The 21,740-nt window shown below is 46.3% G+C and overlaps 1 protein-coding gene across 2 annotated transcripts in view; it reads left to right on the top strand.

The window, feature by feature from the left end:
* TWF2 (twinfilin actin binding protein 2) overlaps window positions 1-21,740 on the top strand; it is a 74,863-nt gene that overhangs the window by 14,558 nt on the left and 38,565 nt on the right. For both annotated transcript variants that reach the window (XM_075130606.1, XM_048856741.2), the window contains exon 2: window positions 12,006-12,083. In XM_075130606.1, coding sequence (XP_074986707.1) covers window positions 12,045-12,083 — 39 coding nt within the window. In that variant the 5' untranslated portion in view covers window positions 12,006-12,044. The remainder of the gene's footprint in view (window positions 1-12,005; window positions 12,084-21,740) is intronic.

Raw genomic sequence — 21,740 nt, 5'->3', positions numbered from 1 at the left:
TGAACAAAGCCTGGGTAGCCTATATAAGAGGGAGCCAGTCTATGGAAGGGCTCCTTTGGTATTAAATGATAGATGGAAGGTGTATCAGCCTCTGGGGAAAGGTGCAGCTTTCCCCTTACTGAGCAATTATTTGTTCTCTTTATTCTTAACTATCCAATGGGTCTGGGTGGCAAACTAGATACAAATGGAGCTGGTCATGGCCTCTAATCCTCCCTGGAATGTAGTACAGCCAGGACACGTCTGTGAGCAGTGCAAAATGTGGGAATTGTCTCTCTCTGCTCTGAGTGGAACAAGCTTGCCTTCTGTCTGCACTTGTTTAATAAGCATTTCACCCATAGAACATGCCCAGCACCTCTGTCCCTCTGGTAGTCAGAGGTCTGGGGCTTTCGCTTTTACCGAGCCCTTATTGTGTTCTTGTAGTGGGACACGATAGCCAATCACAGTGGCTCTCATTCTAAGGTCTCCAGGTTGTTTATGCCTTGGCGCCTGCATCGAGGCAGTGAGACCTTCTGCCCGCTCCAAGGGTATGTCTACACTGTAGCTGGGAGGTGTGATTCCCAGCCTGGATAGACAGACTTGCGCTAGCTCAATAGCAGTGTGTACATTGTGGTATGGGCAGCCGCTTGGGCTAGCCACCTGAGCTTAGACCCAGGTAGTCAGGCGGGGTAACCTGAGCCATTGCCTATACTGCAATGTCCATACTGCTATTTTTGGCACAGTAGCTGGAGCAGAGCTGAGCTAGCGCGAGTCTGTCTACCCATGATGGGAATTACACTTCCCAGTGTATCTCTATAGGCTGAGTGACCCTTTCAGCAGGGCTTGGTGTGCTCTGATGTCATTTTCTGGTTAGTGCAATCATGTTTTATATTCTTTGGACCACGTTTGGTGTGTTAGTGCTCAGACTGGAACAGTGAGTTGTCTAGAAGGCTTTTGAAAAACAGCCTTTTTGCCCAGCTTCTAATGGCTACAAATAGATTTGCCAGAGGTACCCCCTTGGAATCTGTGCTGTGCATTTTACTCGTAGCCCTCTGTCCCTTAGGCTCTTCTGTCTGGCCCCTGTTCTTGTAGCAGCCCTTCATTAGAGGTCTGTGGCTCTGGTTCCTGATTCATTGCAAGCTTCTCAGTTTAGTACTATTGTCTGGAAATGGCTGTCCTGTTTGTTCACTGATTGGTCCTTATTAATTCAGTCATGGGCTCTCATAAAAAGAAACACCTGCTGTCGAGTCCAGTGACAAGTGACATAAGAACGTCCATACTGGGTCAGACCAAAGGTCCATCTAGCCTGGTACCCTGTCTTTTGACAGTGGTCAATGCCAGGTACCCCAGAGGGAATGAACAGAACAGGTAATCGTCAAGTGATCCACCCCCTGTCGCCCATTCCCAGCTTGTGGCAAACAGAGGCAAGGGACACCATCCCTGCCCATCCTGGCTAATAGCCATTGATGGACCTATCCTCCATGAATTTATCTGGTTCTTTTTTGAACCCTGTCTTGGCCTTCACAACATCCTCTGGCAAAGAGTTCCACAGGTTGAGTGTGCGTTGTGTGAAAAATACTTCCTTTTGTTTGTTTTTAAATCTGCTGCCTACTAATTTCATTTGGTGGCCCCTAGTTCTTGTGTTATGAGAAGGAATAAATAACACTTCCTTATTCACTCTTTCCACACCAGTCATGATTTTGTAGACCTCTATCATGTCCCCCTATAGTAGTCTCTTTTCCAAGCTGAAAAGTGTCAGTCTTATTAATCTCTCCTCATATGGCAGCCGTTCCATACCCCTTATCATTTTTGTTGCCCTTTTCTGAACCTTTTCCAATTCCAATATATGTTTTTTGAGATGGGGCGGCCACATCTGCACACAGTATTCAAGATGTGGGCCTACCATGGATTTATATAGAGGCAACATATTTTCTGTCTTATTATCTAACCCTTTCTTCATGATTCCCAACATTGTGTTTGCTTTTTTTGACCGCCGCTGCACATTGAGTGGATATTTTCAGAGAACTATCCACAATGACTCCAAGATCTTTCTTGAGTGGTAACAGCTAAATTAGACCCCATCATTTTATATGTATAGTTGGGATTATGTTTTCCAGTGTGCATTTCTTTGCGTTTATCAACATTGAATTTCTTCTGCCATTTAGTTGCCCAGTCACCCAGTGTTGAGAGATCCTTTTGTAGCTCTTAGTTAAGTCCCAGGCAGACTGCTATCTTGAGTAGTTTTGTATCATCTGCAGATTTTGCCATCTCACTGTTTACTCCTTTTTCCAGATCATTTTATGAATATGTTAAATAGGACTGGGCCCAGTACAGACCCCTGGGGGACACACTATTTACTTCTCTCCATTCTGAAACTGACAATTGATTCCTAGCCTCTGTTTCCTACCTTTTAACCAGTTACCAATTCATGAGAGAACCTTCCCTCTTATCCCATGATTTCTTACTTCGCTCAAGAGCCTTTGGTGAGGGACCTTGTCAAAGGCTTTCTGAAAATCTAAATGCACTATATCCATTGTCCATCCCCTTGTCCACATGCTTGTTGACCCCCCTCAAATAATTCTAGTAGATTGGTGAGGCATGATTTCCCTTTACAAAAACCATGTTGACTCTTCCCCAACAAATTATGTTTTTCTATGTGTCTGACAGTTTTGTTCTTTACTGTAGTTTCAACCAGCTTGCCTGGTACTGAAGTCAGGCTTCCCGGCCTATAATTGCTGGGGTCACCTCTGGAGCTCTTTTTAAAAATTGGTGTCACATTAGCTATCCTCCAGTCATTTGGTACAGAAGCTGATTTAAATGAAAGGTTACAGACTACAGGTAGTAGTCCTGCAATTTCATATTTGAGTTCCTTCAGAACTCTTCTTGGGTGAATACCATTGGGTCCTGGTGATTTATTACTGTTTATCAGTTTGTTCCAGAGCCACCTCCTAATGACCTGTCAATCTGGGCCAGTTCCTCAGATTTGTCACCTAAAAAGAATGGCTCAGGTTTGGGAATCTCCCTCACATCCTCAGCCGTGAAGACCGATGCAAAGAATTAATTTAGTTTCTCTGCAATGGCCTTATCGTCCTTGAGTGCGCCTTTAGCATCTCGATCGCCACACTGGTTGTTTAGCAGGCTTCCTGCTTCTGATGTGTGGTGTTTTTTTTTTGGGGTGTTTTTTTTTTTGCTATTACTTTTTGAGTCTTTGGCTAGCTGTTCTTCATATTCTTTTTTGGCCTCCCTAATTATATTTTTTCACTTCATTTTCCAGAGTTTATGCTCCTTTCTATTTTTAAAAGATTCCTTTTTGCCTCTCACTGCTTCTTTTACTTTGTTGTTTAGCCACGGTGGCTCTTTTGGTTCTCTTAGTATGTTTTTTAATTTGGGGTATACATTTTAGTTGAGCCTCTATTATGGTGTCTTTAAAAAATTTCCATGCAGCTTGCAAGGTTTTTACTTTTGGTGCTGTACATTTTAATTTCTGTTTCACTAACCACCTCATTTTTGTGTAGTTCCCCTTTCTGAAATTAAATGCTACAGTGTTGTGCCGCTGTGGTGTTTTCCTTGCCACAGGGATGTTAAATTTAATTATATTATGGTCATTATTACCAAGCGGTTCAGCTATATTTACCTCTTGGACCTGATCCTATGCTCCACTTAAGACTAAATCAAGAATTGCCTCTCCTGTTGTGGGTTCCAGGACTAGCTGCTCCAAGAAGCAGTCATTTAAGGTGTCAAGAAACTTTAACTTTGCATCCCATCCTGAGGTGATATGTACCCAATCAGTATGGGGATAGTTGAAATCCCCCATTGTTGTAGAGTTTTTTATTTTAATAGCCTCTCTAATCTCCCTGAGCATTTCACAATCACTATCACCATCTTGGTCAAGTCCTCGGTAATATATCCCTACTGCTATATTCTTATTATTCAAGCATGGAATTACTATCCATAGAGGTTCTATGGTACAGATTGGTTCATTTAAGATTTTTACTTCATTTGATTCTACGTTTTCTTTCATGTATAGTGCCACTCTCCCACCTGCAGAACCTGTTCTGTCCTTCCGATATATTTTGTACCCTGGTATTACTGTGTCCCATTGATTATCCTTGTTCCATCAAGTTTCTGTGGTGCCTATTATATCAATATCCTCAGTTAATACGAGGCACTGTAGTTCACCTATCTTATTATTTAGAGCAGTCCCTGCTCTGCACAAAGTTAATCAAGAACCTTAGGTGAATATGGTAATGTCCTAGCAGGTTTTCAGGAATGTTTTTTTAGTAGGGCCCTACCAAATTCTCGGCCATGAAAAATGCATCATGGACCATGAAATCTGGTCTTTCCCCATTAAATCCACTCTTTTGTGTGGTTTTACCCTATACGATACAGATTTCATAGGGAAGACCAGTGTTTCTCAGATTGGGAGTCCTGACCCAAAAGGGAGTTGCAGGGGGTCACAAAGTTACTTTAGGGGGCTGTGGTATTGCCACCCTTACTTCTGCGCTGCCTTCAGAGCTAGGTGGCTGGAGAAAGGCTGCTGTTGGCCAGGCACCCAGCTCTGAAGGCAGCTCCCTGCCAACAGCAGAACAGAAGTAAGGGTGGCATGATATGGTATTGCCACCCTTACTTCTGCGCCGCTGCTGGCAATGGCTCTGCCTTCAGAGCTGGGCTCTCGTCCAGCAGCCACCGCTCTCCCAGCTGCCCAGCTCTGAAGGCAGCACCGCTGCTAGCAGCAGCACAGAAGTAATGGTAGCAGTACCGCAACGTCCCCCTACCACAATAACCTTGTGACCCCCGACCCCTCCCCCCCCAAACTACTCCTTTTCGGGTCAGGACCCCTACAATTACAACACTGACATTTCAGATTTAAATCACGAAATTTTTTAAATCCTCTGACCGTGAGCTTGACCAAAATGGACCGTGAATTTGGTAGGGTCCTACTTATTAGGGAGTGAGATGAGTGGGACAACCTCTGACACGCATCAAGTTTTATTACAGGCTGCTAAGAGAAGTGGTCACGTTCAGGTGCTCTGCGCTCATACTGAAAATGCTCTTGACTAACGTTTTCCTTTTTCCCTCTGGTGTATTTGCTACTTGACCTTCCTCAGCTCCATGATGGGATTTTGAAAATTCCCCCAGTGATCTAGGAGCACAAATCCACTGACTTGCAATGGGATTTGTGCTCCAGAGTCACTCTGGTGCTTTTGGAAAGCCCACACACCATTTTTACCAGGAAAATAATGCTCTCTACTTTAAGTGACTCTTTAAGTACCTGATATGCAGCTAAATAGAATGGATAAATTTGGAGGGCTATCAGTCAGCACCTTTTACCAACTCTAAGGTTTACCTAGGGTGAAAAATGAAGAAAAACCTGTTTATCTGCGTTAGAGCTCTCCCCGTGTTTTCTATTCAGTGATTGGAGCTATATAAATACATAAGCGAGACAGTCTCTCCGCTTTGCCAGTGCAATAGAAATTTGGGATAGAAAAGACTTACTGGGGTGTTTTGTTCACCTTCATGGGTTCCAGTGAATACAACTGTATATCTCTTTTCCCCTCAGAGGACCTTGTTGAGTGGTAGATTCCCATACGTGGGCAGGCTGTTTCCTTCCTGCCCTGTTTGTGGCAAAGGGGATAAAAATATCAGAGGAAGCTCATGTGGCGAATATGTTAAAACCAGCTTGTCTCTGACAGCAGAGGTGGTGCTGGGATAAGTTGAAAGTGTGATCAGTCTTTTTGAAAAGGAGAGAGCATTTCCAGTTTCTTTGGGCAATTTTCTGGCTGCAATACCACTTGGCTTATAGAGTTCCTGTCTCCCCTAAAATGCCTTAATTTTAGGGGTCCCCTTCCCCCAGTCACACTGCCTGCATTGCTGTTTCATCTCAACAGATCTTAATTATGGGGCTCTTCCCACCCAGTCACACACCCCAACCTGAAATCGTTAAGTCTCTGGAGTTTATTTCAAATCTCTACATTTCGAAGGGGCTTATAACTGCTCTAATTCACAAAGTCCCAGCCTGATGGACAGTTCTCTCCCACTCCCTCCAACTGGGAGATGGAGGGAGAGAGAAGTTAGTGGCCTCTGAGATATTTCTATTTAAGCTGTGGCATCTGAAAACTGTCCCAGCTGCAAATAAGCTGTTGTGAATTTACATAAACAGTAACATCTTAATGCATTCTAGTGCTTTAGGCTGTCCTTGTCTGCCCACGGATTAGCATTTGCTTTAACAAGAGTTCTGCCTGTGGAATAGAGAGAAGAGAGGCTCTGGCCTGTTTGACGGGCAGCTGCAAGGAAGATCCTGTACTAAGGAGCTTTTTTGTGAATGTCTCATTTCCAAACGAGTTTTCAATCTCTTTCTATGTGTTCCCTTTCAAATGGTTCTCGGATGTGCCCCAGAATACTTTGCGCCAGTTTTCACTACTCTTCAAAAGCGGTGCCTTGCCTGTGATCTTTTGGAAGAAGCCCTGTTGGAATGGTCACAATGAGAGGGTGGCCCACAATGAAGAGTGTGGCTGCTTGGGGCTGAGCACTGCACTTCAGTGGAAGAGCAGAGACCTGGAAGAGGAGCCGATTGTGAGCTCTCTCCCTCGTTATTAGCCCACTCAGTCACCAACAGCTATCCTTGGGGAGTTAGTCCGCTCAGTTCAGCTATGCTAGTGATCTGCAAGCACAGAGGGTTCCCGGAGGGCCATTACTTTCCATCTTCTGTGCTGTCCACATCTCCTGCATTCTCCAAAATGTTTCTATGGAAGGAGGTAGGGAGATTGGGTGGTTTGCACAGGAAAGATTCAAGTTTGTTGCAGTGTTTCCACGGTAAAAATCCAGGTGTCTGATGTTCCTGTTCACATCACAGGACTAAGTGGAAGAGATTTGGCCCCAGGTGGAAGGAAATTGATCATGTTGAGTGCTGGCTCCAACAGCCATTCAGTGCAGCTCTTTGCTAACAAGTGAGATTGTGACAGCTTCCTTTGTAATACTACTTAACTGTGGATATTGAAGCATTTGTTGGCCACCTCTGCAGATGCCTTGCAAGTCCCTTTGTTGCAAAGTCTGATTAAAATCTGCCTTTGGCAAGAAGGTTTGTAATGAGCACTTGCAGTGTGACTCGGGGAGGGGAGGGGAAAATTTGCTCTTGACAAATCAAGTATTGATATTGAGGTGGCTTATGGGGTACAAAATGGAGATTTACCAGCACAGCTGGATGGTAAAGAATCAGATAATTGACACTTAGAGCACTGGTGTGTTCTAAGCTGATCTGTAGGAAATGCTTAGAAATGCTTGTGCACAGCATCCAAATCACCTAACAGGATGCACTTGAATAATATAGGTTTCAGAGGAACAGCCGTGTTAGTCTGTATTCGCAAAAAGAAAAGGAGTACTTGTGGCACCTTAGAGACTAACCAATTTATTTGAGCATGAGCTTTCGTGAGCTACAGTGATGAAGTGAGCTGTAGCTCACGAAAGCTCATGCTCAAATAAATTGGTTAGTCTCTAAGGTGCCACAAGTACTCCTTTTGAATAATATAGACACTAATTGGGCTCCTTGAAAGGGCTGTCCATTGCAAGGACTGTGATATACCCCGTAACTAACGTGAGAGGTACATCTTTCTTCAGTGAAGAGGGGTGGGAGGAAGAAATTAAAGGCCCTTCCCAATATTGGTGGAGATACCGTAGGCACTTGGCTGAAAGGTGAGCTCCAGAGATCTTTGTGTGTCCCTGATAGAGGAAACAAGTCCTCCCCAGCTAGAACTATTGCTGTCGCTGCCGATTCCCAGTGGTTTGAAGACTTCATTCGAGGGAGTTCCTTGCCCCTGGAAGCGTGGAGTGGAAGTGCATGTGCTCCACATCGTAATCAAGCAACCTGGACCTGTGCTATAAAATAGAGGGCTGGGCTTATTCCTTCACCCACTTACTTCCCTGGTCCTTCTCGCATGAACAGAGAGCAACAATACCCGAAGTCCAAAGGTGCAAACAATTCGATGTTTATTGGGGTGAACTTCCAGCAAGCATGATTCCAGTTTCCTTCCTTAGTATCCTCCTTCCCAGCTCTGACACCACAGAGCCTTACACCTGTGTCCCTGTTCCCATTCCTGCCCTTAGCCAAACATGATTCCAACTTCCTTACTCCCATTCCCTGTTCCCATTTCCCCCTTTAGCAAAACATGATTCCAATTTTCTTACCCCCATTCCCTGTTCCCATCTCACACACCCACATGCCCACCCACACCCAGTCACTTCCTCATTGAGTACAGATTATATAGTAAAACTTGAGTTCTGCTTAGCTATACCTTAACCAATCATTTTCCTGAAATTTAACTAACCAATCCTAACATGTTGTAACATGATTATGTAACCAATTAGTTTACACCCAGCAAAATTAATTATACAGCAGACAGGAACAATCACAGAACCAGACAGAGATTATACAGACAAACAACAGCAAAGTGGGAACTATAATGACAAAACAATACAGAAGTGAGGATTTCACATCCCAGCTATTGATAAGTGAGTTCTTGCCAGACAGGATGCTATCAAACTAAGTTTCCTTTTACATTTTCTAGGCACTTCCCTTTCTCTGGAGGTGATAGGAATACAATCCTGTCCTGATAGTGCCTAACAGCCCAATAGCACCTTATTTCAATGCGACTAGTTTGGAATGTGAGGAGGTGACCGGTCGCTTCCCAGCTTATGGCTGCCTCTGCTGCTTAGCCAAAGGCCTGAGCCTAAGCACAGGGCCACAAACTGTCACAGTAAGAGAAGGCCCTTACACTGGCAGACAGTGGTTTTGATTCTTTCTTTTATACCTCTATCACTAGCCAAGTGATAAGAATACACCTAAATTCTTAGAGTATAGGCCTTTACAGACAGGCCTGAATATCTATATCCTAACACTAGTGTTATTACTAGTATTAATAGTATTAGTACTAGATATTCAGGCCTGGGTGGGTGTGGGTGTGGGTGGGCATGTGGGTGTGTGAGATGGGAACAGGGAATGGGGGTAAGAAAATTGGAATCATGTTTTGCTAAAGGGGGAGATGGGAACAGGGAATGGGAGTAAGGAAGTTGGAATCATGTTTGGCTAAGGGCAGGAATGGGAACAGGGACACAGGTGTAAGGCTCTGTGGTGTCAGAGCTGGGAAGGAGGATACTAAGGAAGGAAACTGGAATCATGCTTGCTGGAAGTTCACCCCAATAAACATCGAATTGTTTGCACCTTTGGACTTCGGGTATTGTTGCTCTCTGTTCATGCGAGAAGGACCAGGGAAGTAAGTGGGTGAAGGAATAAGCCCCCTAACAGTGACCATCTGGCTGGCATGTTCAGTGAAAGATTAAGCCATGGGAAAACCAGATGGTGTTTAGAAAAACCTGATGCTTAGAACAGTAGTGGCCTTTCCTTTCATCTCCCACTCTTGTCCAAAATATCCCTCTCTTTCCGTTTGGTCCCATCTCCGAGACACTGCACCCTCAAAAAAGCCTAGAAACACTGCAGAGGTGTTGGGCCAGACTTTGCAGACACCAGTCTGTATGTCGCTCAGGTTTAGTAAGTGCTTCTGAGGTTAACTCTGTGGAGTTCAAGGGAAGCTGCCTTTGAAGTTCTGACCCTGGGCTGTAAGAGAGCAGAGCAAATCGGAGTGGTCAGGCACTCTAATGCAGACAAGTAAGCCTGGTAGGCACTTCCTGTGATGGGTGACAAATGAAACTTCAGCTGGAACAGCAGTCCAGAAAATTCAATATTATTTGAACTTAAAGTAACCTCTTCTTCTTTCCTCCTCCTCCAGTCAAACTGAATGGCCTGAGAAAGGCAGCCTGTAACCCTGACCGTCCATTGACATTATGTATTCAAAATCCCATTGAGCCAGTCTAATGCTCCATTTGGCTGCAGGCTTTAGGACATTGTTACAGTTACACATAAAAATGTAATGGGCAGTCAGAGTTGGTGGCATTCCCTGGCCCTCTTGTCAGTCTGTCCCCAGTAAAACTGCAAACTCTAGGCTTGTATTAATACTTCATTAAGCTCCTTAAAGTATGTTTACGCTGCCAAAAAAAACCCCAACAACCCAGCAGCACACCACGGCAGCAAGCCTGGGCCTGGGTCAACTGACTCGGGCTTGTACTATGGGGATAAAAATAGCAGTGTAGATGTTTCCGCAGGAGCTGGAGTCCGGGCTCTGAAACTCGATGTAGGGCTATGGGTGAGTGGGCTCTCTCAGCCTGGGCTCCAGCCCCAGTGGGAATGTCTACGCTGCTGTTTTTAGCTGAGCCTGAGTCAGTTGACCCAGGCTCAGAGACTCACTGCCCTAGTTTGTGGTGTGTTTTGCAGTATTGAGGTACCCTTTGATTCAGCTACCCATCTGACATGTCTTCTCTCTCCACAAAGCAGCCAGGTTCCCTCTGTGCACTAGGGATGACTGGCCACATGCAGTAGTGATGTGATACTGGCCAGGTTACTGCTGTATGGTGCACTTCCTGTTCTAACCCAAGTCTTTCCCCTCTCTGAATATTTATGATGGCTGCTTTACCTGTGATCCAACGTGTAGCATTTCAAAGGCCAGCAGGAAACCCTGGTGTTGGAGGTAGGCTGGGGTGCTGTCTGTTGGAGGTGCTTTCTTGCAGGTTAGATGTAGCTAAAGTTCTGATGGCTCATTTTTATTAAGATGTTGAGCAAGAATAGGGATGCCAATCCCAGATTCCTAGCTTAAATACTAGTGCTGATCATTACTGGGCTGGGGCTCTTCTCCACTTCCTGCCCTAGGCTGTTGTTACAAGTGTTGCTGGATGCTGTTAAACAGCTGGTTTCAGAGTAGCAGCCGTGTTAGTCTGTATCCGCAAAAAGGAAAGGAGTACTTGTGGCACCTTAGACTAACCAATTTATTTGAGCATGAGCTTTTGTGAGCTGCAGCTCGCTTCATCGGATGCCACTACATGCATCCGATGAAGCGAGCTGTAGCTCACGAAAGCTTATGCTCAAATAAATTTGTTAGTCTCTAAGGTGCCACAAGTACTCCTTTCCTTTTTGTTAAACAGCTGATGAGTTTAATTCAGAGGTGGCTTCCTCTCAGTGAGGCCAGGGGTGGAGCGATTCCTTTGTATGTTTGAGAGCATATAAAGTGCTAGAGGATCCTCTGGGATGAATGACTGGGGTTGTCTGCTAGCGTCCCTAGGATTTTGATTCTAACTAGATAAGTATCCACAGTCACCGGTAACCTTGGTTGGTGGGAGGAAAGGAAGGCATCCTAGGAATTGTATTCCAAACTGGCCTGCCTCATTTTCTTATAACCGAAGCTACTCAGGCCCTGGGGGAAAGCCTACTAGGCAATACAGCCAGTTGTTGCTAACACACAAACAGGTCTCTGTTCTGCAGGATCTGAGTCCTCAAGTCCCAAGGCTTATCACCGCTCATCCTTGAGGGGTCATGGTGGGACAAGCAGAGAGTGAAATTCAAAGTGGCTACAGTTCCGATTCCTATAAAATTCTGGCAGCTTCTGTGTTATGCAGCCTTCCCGCTGGAGGTCACACGCTCCAGCATACAGCATCCAAAGCAAAACGTAACCAAGGAAAGTGTTTGAACACAACAGAGCTGCCTCTACCCATCATCACACCTTCCAGCTGCCCTCCTCCCCCACCCCACATGCAAACCAGGATACGCTGCACACTTAATAAACTGACACTTGAGCCTGCCCTCCCTGCCCCAGCCAAACTATCATCTAAATTTGGGCTATTATGTTCACCCAGTCTAAGTATCAAGTTCTCTGGATCACATGTGCTCCTAGACAGTATTTAACTCTGAAACCTCTGAGAGACAGGACTTTGTATCCTTCACAGTGTAGATCACACAGCAAGTGAAATCGGCTGCTTTGTTTTTATTCTGTCCACTTTTTACCATCAGGGATTTTTGACTCTCTTCCACTTAGTTCTTTATTAGTTTTTGTCACCTTCTCCTCCCTCCCTCCCCCCCTACTTGGTTTGAAGAGTAGAATAACATTTGGTTTGTCTACTAAGTTTGATCACAATGTTTCTGGTTCTTTTAGCCACCACAGAGTTAAAGGACTTTTTTGCCAAGGCCCGGAATGGCTCGATCCGTCTTATCAAAGTCGTCATTGAGGATGGTAAGTTCTGTTTAATTCCATTTCTTTGTGCTGCCTTGTTTTTCTCTATGGCTGTGGCCGATCCTGCTATAACGGAGAAGACCTTGCTGCTGCCGATGGAAAATCCTGCTAGGGGCTCCTGGAATGTGGCCGCTCAGAATAGACTGTGTGGAGTGAACACAGCTGACATTTTGAAGGAGCAGAATTCTGATGCCTTTTATTTTCTTCAGCAGTATCTCTATGGGACCCACTGTGATCCACCTGTTTCCAATGGGGAGCAGTCACTTGTACAGGCAGCTAGTACTGCTTCCCAGTGGCAGTAAGGGGTTCACAGTCAGTGTGGCCTGATGCAGTGCTGGTATCTGCTTCGCTGTTCTCTGTCAGGTCTCTTGGATGTTGGGGCTGCGTCCTGACAATATGGCTTTGCTGGTGTAGACTGTTCTGCTTCCCTGGGGCTGTTTGCCAACTGCCCTTGAATGAATCCTACAGGAAGGAGACCCCCACTGGGTGATGGGTGCTCTAGAAACACCTAAGAGAAGGATAACCACCCCAGATGCTGCAGTAATACTGTAAATGGTAGTGCTTTGGCCTGTTAGTGTAGCCTTTTTCAATGAGGCGACGAGTGGGTATGGGATTGTTCCCAGTCTGGGAGTTTATTCCTTTTTCTGGTGCTTAAGCTTTTCCTCAGCAGTCTCTTTAGTGTAGCTGTGCCTTTAGTCTCTAGAGAGCTTACAGCAGCGGACCTGAATCAATGCAGCGGTGCCGCTGTAAGCTCTCCAATGTAGCTGTTCGAAGCCAATGGGAGAGAGCTCTCCCATCGGCTGAACTACTCCAGCCCCCCACCAGTGGCAGTGGCTATGTTGGCGGGAGAAGCTCTCCCGCCAACATAGTGCTGTCCACACTGGTGCTTACGTTGGTGTAATTTATGTTGCTCGGGGGTGATTTATTAACCTCTCTTCCCCCCCCCCCCCCCCCCCGAGACAGAAGTTATGCCAACATAAGCTGTAGTGTAGACCAGTGGTCTCCAAAGTGGGGTGTGCAAGACGATCGATTGGGGGGCGCAGCAGGAGGAGCGCCGCCGGAGCAAAAGGGTGGTGCAGCAGGAGGAGCGCCGCCGCGGGGGGGGGCGGCCCTGAGTCCTCCTGCCTGTGGAGGAGCCGGGGCAGCCGTGCAGCCAGCGGCCAGAAAGAAGCGGCGCTTTCCCCTTCAAAGCGCTGCTTCTCTCCAGCCGCTGGCTGCGCGGCTGCCCCGGCTCCTCCTGAGTCCTGCAGCTCATGCTCTCAGGGCTGCATTCCAAAAGCGGCTTTAGAGCTGCAGGCCGGGGCCCCCTTAGCCCAGGGCCCTAAAGCCCCTCCGTTCTGGGTGGCCCTGCCTGCCAGGGGGAGGGGGGGCAGCTCTCAGAATCGTGGCCATGGGGGTGGTGCTGCGCTGTGCAGAGCCCCCTGCAGCAAACAGGAGCTGCCCCAGGTAAGTGCACCTCCTGCCTGCCCCAGCCCTGAGCCTCCTTCCGCACCCCCACCCTGAGCACCCTCCCACACCCTAACTCCTTCCCAGACCCCGCCCTGAGTGCCCGCTGTGTCAATGTTAAACCAAGATTTTCAAAACTAATAAAGCATATTCAATCCCATTACTCTCACTAAAAATATAAATTTTTTTTTAGTGAGAGCAAAAAGGTTTTTTGTACTGTGAATAAAAAAAAAAGATTTTAAAAATATTTTTCATCTTTATCTCATTGGTTTTCAATTTCTATTTTTTGTGTATGTTTAATAATTTACACAATATATTGTACAGTAATACATGTATATAATTTATACATAAATATACATATATTGGTGTGTGCTCAAAAAATTTTTACTGATAAGGGTGTGCGAGACCACTGGTGTAGATATAGCCTCAGAAGAGCAGCATCCCTGAGCTTGTTTACACTTGGCGGTGCTGTAGTGCTTAGTGAAGACGCTACCTGTGCTGAAGGGAGAGCTTCCTGAGAGGCGGTAGCTCAGTTGATGGGAGAAGCGCTCCCGACATAGCTCTATCTACCCTGGAGTTCAGTTGGTATAACTGCCTTGTCCAGACCCCTGAGTGGTGTAGTTATACTGACATATGTTTGTAGTGTGGACCAGGGCCGAGTCAGCCCAATGGATGCTTTCTCCTTCCGTGACCTGAAAGCAGCATAGGATAGGGTGAGCAAAACTCCAGAGCCAGATCCTCCGCTAGCGTAACCTGGCACAGCTTCACTTCGTCAGACTTACAGCTGCCGAGGAGCTGGCCCCAGATGTAGAGAGTAAGTGAAGGTGTTCACTCAGACCAGATCCTAGACTGCGTTTCTTCCTGTCATAGTGTGTTTTATGGCTTTCACATCCCCAGTTTCTTGTGCTTTAGGATTTTTTCCAGTTCCTACTATTTCTATTTTGGGTTTAAATTGAGTGGAGCAAATCAGTCTGTGGCATGTTTTTTGTTTTTGGGCTATCTAAAGGTAACTTTCAGTAGCTCACATTTATCAGATAAATAAATGGAACAAGGCATTGATTTGCCTGCTAACTTACTACAGAACCTTTTTGGTAGGTTTTCCATAGCCCTAACTGCAATATGTCCCAGAGCAGGCTGCGTTACTGATTAGCTGACCATTGTAAAACGTGCACTGCAGACGTTAATCCATGCCAGCCCATCAGCTGCTTGCTAGGGCAGAAGGGCTCAGGGCATGTTTCTCTTTGGGGTGATGGGCAGGCTTGTCTTTTGTTCCATCAGGTGGAGACTTCAGAAATCAGCTGGTGAAAGACAATGTCTGTTTATCCTGTAATAAATACAGCAGCATTCATTGCATCTGTGTTCTCTTCTGGCTAGTGCTTTGTATGCACGATCCCTCAGCATCGCAAGGGCTTGTTCTCTGCAGTACTGCCAGGGCATGTGGAAATGCATGAAATCTGCATTGTAGCTCTCAATGAATTTGTGGAGGTAAATGTTAGACAGATTCTGTGCCCCACCTCAGCCCCTACGTACTTCTCCATCTGCATAGAGGGAGTGGAAAGGAACTGCAACTGGCTTCTGTGGTGTGCACACTGCATAGGGCCAATATAAACAGCCCTATGCTGTCCTCTGTGCAGACCCTAGCATAAGGGGATGTGCAGGGAGCAGGAGAGAGCAGGCACATAGCCCTTGGTGCTATAGGAGTTGCGCTGCTTAAGTTAGAGCAGCTAGGGTGTACTCAAACTCACGCAAGGGGCTACTTCCTCCCCCACATCAGAACCTAAGACCTGTAAAGCCACCTCTGCACCCCCACCCATGTGTTGAGGCCTTGCTAGGGTACCTGCTGGAGGTGCTGCACAGAGTTGGACCCAGAGTGCATAATAGGAAACTGACTAGTTACTGCTACCCATGGAGCAGGAGGCATAATGAACTTGCGTCCAATCAGTTCTGTTTTTGCTTTCTCTTGCATAGATTATCCTACCCAGATATACCAGGATGTTCCATCGTCCCCTTCGCCCTCTCCTGTGTGAGTCAGTATCTCTCTCTCTGCTGGGTGCTAGTTTTGTATCCTTTCCATGCTGGGTGAGGGACTAGTGCAAGTCATGCTCGTAATGTTGAGCAGATTCTGCTTGCTTCTGTGTGCCCTAGCATGTTGCAATACCCAGGGATTTTCCAGGTAGAGGCTGGACGTTTGGTAGGACAGGAGGACAGTCTCGTGACTAAACCACGGGTTGGAAGTCAGGCGTTCCAAGTTCTGTTCCCAGCTCTGTCACTGACTCACTGTGACCTTGGGCAGAGTCAGTTGGGGCCTGATTTTCAGAAGTTCTGATCGCCCACCCCTTCAGAGTAATTAGTAGGAGCTGAGAGTTCTCAGCATTTTTGAAAATAAAGCTCTTAATCTCTGTGCTTCAGTTTCCTCCTCGGTAACAAGGGATAATCCTTGCCTGGCTCATGGGGCTCTTGGTAAGATCAATTCAGTAAGGTTTATGCATAAGCAGGGTGCCCACTCTTTCCCCTCAGTGCAGCTGATTCAGTGTTGGATTATTTGCAACTGGCGATCTCAGTAAGAATACATTCGTCACCACTCATGAGAGCTGTACTCATGTCATCTCTGCAGAGACCGAATGGGATATCTTCTACAGCAACACGTCATGCAGATGAACTTGAGGACTCCATGGGGAACTGTATGGGAGGATTTAACTGTGAGCTCCCCTTGTCTGCAAGGCAGGAGTTCTGGTTTTCCTGTGTGAATCTTCCCATGATTATTTTTGTGGGGGACATTTTGTATAGCCCAAGCTCCCAGCAGTAGAGAGGGGAATAGGTATAGACCATGGGACTTGGCATCTGATCAACAGAGATTGTGTAGAATTGCTAGCAGCTAAGCTGGAATGATCATCAGTCCTTAAATTATGTGTGGCTATCGTAGTACAGTGGAGGAAATCAGCAAATGGCTTTTTACCCATCAGAAATGCCTGACTGTGTCTGAGCAGAATAGTCACAGGAAATGCAGAGACCTATTTAACCAGTTTACTAGGAATTGTTGGGATAGAAGGTGAATTGAGGGATAATAGCAGTTGGCTCTAGTGACAAATTTCACTTGATCAAAGCACATAGTGGCAAGACCCACTGATGAAGGTATGATTGCTGCCAGTTGAGTCCTTCTAGCGAGCCAGTGCTCTGATACGGGTTTGACTCTTGGGCTGAGGACAGCCTCTTCAATTCTCTTAAGGAGTGAGAAAGGGGGAGCTCCTGCAATGAGGAAGGATGAACTAGTGGTTGAGATGCTGGCCTGGGTCGTGGGAGACCCAGATTGAATTGCTGCTCTGCCACTGACTCCCTGTCTGACCTTATGGAAAATCACTTCCGCTGTCCAAGTGGGGAACTGAGGCATAATGGGGCTAGCAGCACTGCACTGCCTCACAGGGGACTCTTGAGGATATAAAAATTAAATGGTGAGGTGCTACAGTACTGGAGGCCTAGGATAACTAGGGTGGTCTTCGGTCTAGATTTCCCTTTTTTGAAAGTGATACCTTTGAGATAACCAGAAGCCATATTCCCGTATTCTGCTTTCCTGTTCTGCATATGTAGGGAGAGCAGAATAGGAGGATCGAGATCTACTGTGTGGATCTGAGAGGAGAGTTGGGCCCTAAATGGGAGTTGGCATGGGGGAATGGGGAAGGGAGGAGGCTGAGGATGGGGTATTACATCTTTGGTTGAAATACCATTCCAAGTGTGTCTGCATCAGGAATGGCATCTGAGTTACCAGATTTGGGAGAAGGGAATGTATTAGAAAACCAGCCCATTGCTATCCTGAGCCCGTACAGTACAGTGATGCTTATTTAAAAATATGTATGCTCCATTCATCTTTGGTTAGAAAGCTCGGCAAATGAGTAATGAAAGCAGGCACGTTCCGTTATTCTGTCGTAAGCTGGCATTGCTGAGATGGCCTGAAATTAAATGGACACATTAGCAGAGAAACGGATTGATATGGTGCCAGGCTGACGCTGCCTGCCTGTGTCCACCATCCCCTTCTCTATCTAGCCAACCCTGAGGCTGGGCAGCTGACGATGCTATTCCCTAGCTGGGTGTTTCGTGCTGCAAAGTTAGAACTTTCCACTCATTGCCTCTTTGAACTTGACTGCAAGCAGCCAGCTCCTTTGAGGTTGGCCGTCAAATCACGTTTGCTATTCTAAGGGGTAGATCAGTGATTCTCAACCTATTTACTGTTGCAGGCTGCATATGCAGCTCTCTCTGTTATGTGGGCCGCATCCACACTATATATATATGCTACCTGTATGGCCCTCAGGATGTCCCATGGGCCATAGCTGTGTGCTGATTAGGCCGCAAGTGGCCTGCAGATTGAGAGCTACTGGGCTAGATGGAAGATGCTGAGACACTTCCTGGTTTTATGAAAGTTAATTTTATTGCAAAGCATTTTTGTATCCATGCAGGTTCTGTTTGGATTGCTTCTAGGTGTTAGGCAGAGTGGATTTCTACCAAAGTCTTACACTGACACCGGCTGTCCTGTTCGGGGTATAATAATACTTAGTTTCAGAGTGGTAGCCGTGTTAGTCGGTATCAGCAAAAAGAAGAAGGAGTACTTGTGGCACCTTAGAGACTAACAAATTTATTTGGGCATAAGCTTTCGTGGGCTAAACCCCCCTTCATCAGATGCATGCAGTGGAAAATACAGTAGGAAGATTATATACATACATCTTCCTACTGTATTTTCCACTGCATGCATCTGATGAAGGGGGGTTTAACCCACGAAAGTTTGTCCAAATAAATTTGTTAGTCTCTAAGGTGCCACAAGTACTCCTTGTTCTTTTTAATAGTACTTAGTGTTTGCCTGGAACGTCTCATCTTCAAAAAGTGTCCAGCACCCTGTGCAGTAGGTAGGTTTAAGTTAGCCACTCACCACAGTAGCTCTCTGCACAGCAGTATTGGGTAACACTCGTAATGCCCCAAAGAGCTCTCTACTCCCTGCCTCTTGGACAATTCTATGCTTTTTTGGAAACGGGGAGTTTGAGGCAGAGAGGTTGTGATTTGCCCAAGGTCTGTGTCAGATCCAGGGTTAGAGTTTGGGAGTCCCTGCGTCCTGGGCCTTTGCTTGGAACACCAGGCAGGATGGCTCCAGAGACTGTCGTGAGACTTATGACTTCTCTTTATAGTGTTCTCCTGCCACTGTTTTGAGGTCTGTCTGTCCTCCTGCAGACATCGCTGCAGAACAGCAGGCCAGCTCAGTATGCAGGAGACCGAAGCTGTGGACAGTCTGCCTTTTAAGGTAATTAAAAGTGAAGCAGCCTGCTAATGGCTGTTCTGTGAGCAAACCTAAAAGGGGTCAGGAAGCAAAGCACTCTCCCAAATGTAAATAGCATGCTGTGTAATGGATTAGGCTTTCAGAAAAATGCCTAGCCTGTGCAAACCTCTCCCCAGTTGAGTCATTCAGTAGTTGGGGGTGGTTGAGGAGGCATCTTTATTTATTATTTCTCACATCTCCACAGACCCTGGACTTTAAGCTTGGCACGGTTCAATTCCATCCCAGCTGTCTCTCCTGTTCTTGTTCCATCTGCCTTCTAGCTCCATTGCAGTGCTTCTTGATCAAAGTTTTATCGTTCCCCAGAGCCTGGTCTGTTGGAAGTTGAAATCTTTCTGAATGTTGCACTGCTCCATTTGAACAGTCACTGGTGATGTATTTTAAGAGCTGTCCCTGCAGAAATGGTTGGCCAAAATAACAGAATCCTTGTCACTAGAGACCAGCCGTAGCAAATGACAAGCCCAAGGAAGCAGGACTAGGGAAGGAAATCCGGGGATGAGCTTGTGCGTGAAGCAGTGGGGAGCATGTGAAGTTGAGAAGTGAGCGTTGCGGGATGGAAGCAAGTGGTGGTGAAGGCAGTGGGCAAAGGGAGAACCCTCCTCTCCCCCAGGGAAAACCCTGGCATGTTTTTTAAGGAAGCAAAGTTTCTTTTACTTGTGTGGTCTAGAAGCACCACTTGGTACAGTCATGACCGTTAGTAGTCGTTGAATACAGAACTCCAGCGCATGCTAACAGTAGGAAAACTAGGAGGAAGCCAGGACAATAGAGGAAGTCTCGCTAGGTATGAAATGACAGGGGGTCAGTCTCCTGTTTCTTTTTAGAATAGATACATTGACTGCAAAACTCACTCTAGCCTTGAAATCAGACAAACCTGTGACCCTGACAGAAATTCAAGCTGACTTTCAGTTCCTGCTGATGGAGGTTCCTTGGTTCTGGTGTCGATGCTGTTGTCCAGGGAGAAAAGAAACAGAATTTCCAGCCTACTTGAGATCTGGACCTGGAGGTTCTGGACAAAAACGCTAAGGGATCCAGGTTGTTTTAAGCTCTGTGTTTTTGAAGTTGATTCTTAAGGAACTCCAAGTAAATCAGCATCGCCACAGAATGAACCGGAACGTGCGTGAGATCGCAGGAGATACAGCAGATGAGGCAAAGCAACTGTCAGCCACTCATGTATCCCAGCTGGAGGAATCCATTGTGCCGTACTACTTTAGCCTTTGTGGGAGCACATGTCCCCCCCCTCCCACTCCCCCAGTTTTTATTTTTAAATACTTTGTCTATCCCTTTACCTGCATGCCAGCCAGTAGGGCAGCAGGTCACTGCTATCCCTGCCGAATTCTGTGCCTATCCTTCCAAGGGTTAAAATGCTTAATATCAGTTTCCCCCCAATCCAAGATGCAAGTAATTGTAGCAAGAGGATGCATAATGAGGCTTTAACTCTGAACTTACGCTGAGAGAGTCAGAGGTATTGCCTAAAGCAGGGGTTGGCAACTTTTCAGAAGTGGTGTGCTGAGTCTTCATTTAGTCACTCTAATTTAAGGTTTCAAATGCCAGTAATACATTTTAACATTTTTAGAAGGTCTCTTTCTATAAGTTTATAATATACATGCAACAATAGTTTAGTTATAAAGTAAATAAGGTTTTTAAAATTAAATTAAAATGCAGAGCCCCCCGGACCGGTGGCCAGGACCTGGGCAGTGTGAGTGCTACTGAAAATCAGCATGTGTGCCACAGGTTGCCTACCCGTGGCCTAAAGCTAAGTGGCTTGTTTCTCTCCATCCACAGCTACCGCAGTGCAGCTCTCTTGCCTGGGTGCAGACAGACTAGCTCATGCTCGGTGACTTGGGGGGAAGGAGTGATCAACATTTAAGCAGCCAGACTCTGTTCCTGGGGCCAGGAACGATGTGTGAGAGGAATGTGCTGTGCTGGAGTGGTGTGAGTCAGCACCCAGTGATACGTGGCAAAGCCGCTGCTGCTCAGCTGTGTAAAATGTTAACAAATGGCTGCTTCCCAGGTTAGGACACCTGCAGAGATCTCTGCTCTGCCAGGGGACATTGGTGGTTCCTCACGGTAATTGAATGATGGGTTAATTTTCTATCTCTAATTCCTCTTGCTTCATGGAACCTGCTCGCCAGAGTCCAGTGCAGGATTGCTCTCAGGCACATCTTCTTGCTTATCCAGTCTAGTTTTAAATGTTACAAACCACATAAAGAGACATCTGCCTGGTTTTCCCTGTGGGGCCCCAGATTTTCATTTCAACGTGTGAAATGTTTGTTCAAGTCACATGGCTCCAGTGATAGAAAGTGGGAGTACATCCATGTAGCTAGGATGTGTTTTGAAACTCAGTTCCTCAGTGGAAACAGGCTGAGGTGTGCTGATGGGTATTGTTGGGGAAGCCTGGGGGGGCAACCTGTGTGTAGACTAGAAGTGGAAAGTGCATGATAAATGTGGGCTGACTGCCAGGTAGAGCTCTTTAACTGCTTTGGTCCAAATTGCCTTTTTGTGGTAGTAACATGAGCTTTATGTTCCCTGGGAGCAAACAATGCTGTGGAGCATCACAGTGAAGGCACTGAATGTTTGGGAGTGAAAAGGCAAAAGGAACGGTGAATGTACACATGACCAGAACTGTTCTGCTTAGTCTTCACCTGCACAACTTCTCTTCCATTCACAGCACGCAGTTATTGGACAGAAAAACCCTCCGCTCTCTGAACTATGCATGTCTTGCATAAGGCAGAAGCTGGCATTAATGGCACCAGGGGGTGGTGGGGAGAGTGTACTTTGGCATCTTGTCTAAATGTTTCTTGACCCTAACAAATGTGCCGACAAGTGTCCTGGTTTTATTTTTTTTTTTAATGCCATCGGGCTTCCACTGCTTCCCTGAGGTTTACTGGCAACCCACA

This window comes from Caretta caretta, chromosome 7 (genome assembly GCF_965140235.1).
Source record: "Caretta caretta isolate rCarCar2 chromosome 7, rCarCar1.hap1, whole genome shotgun sequence".
NCBI classification, from domain to species: domain Eukaryota; kingdom Metazoa; phylum Chordata; order Testudines; family Cheloniidae; genus Caretta; species Caretta caretta.
The sequence above is the reverse complement of the archived record's forward strand: the minus strand, read 5'-3'. Positions and strand labels throughout refer to the sequence as shown.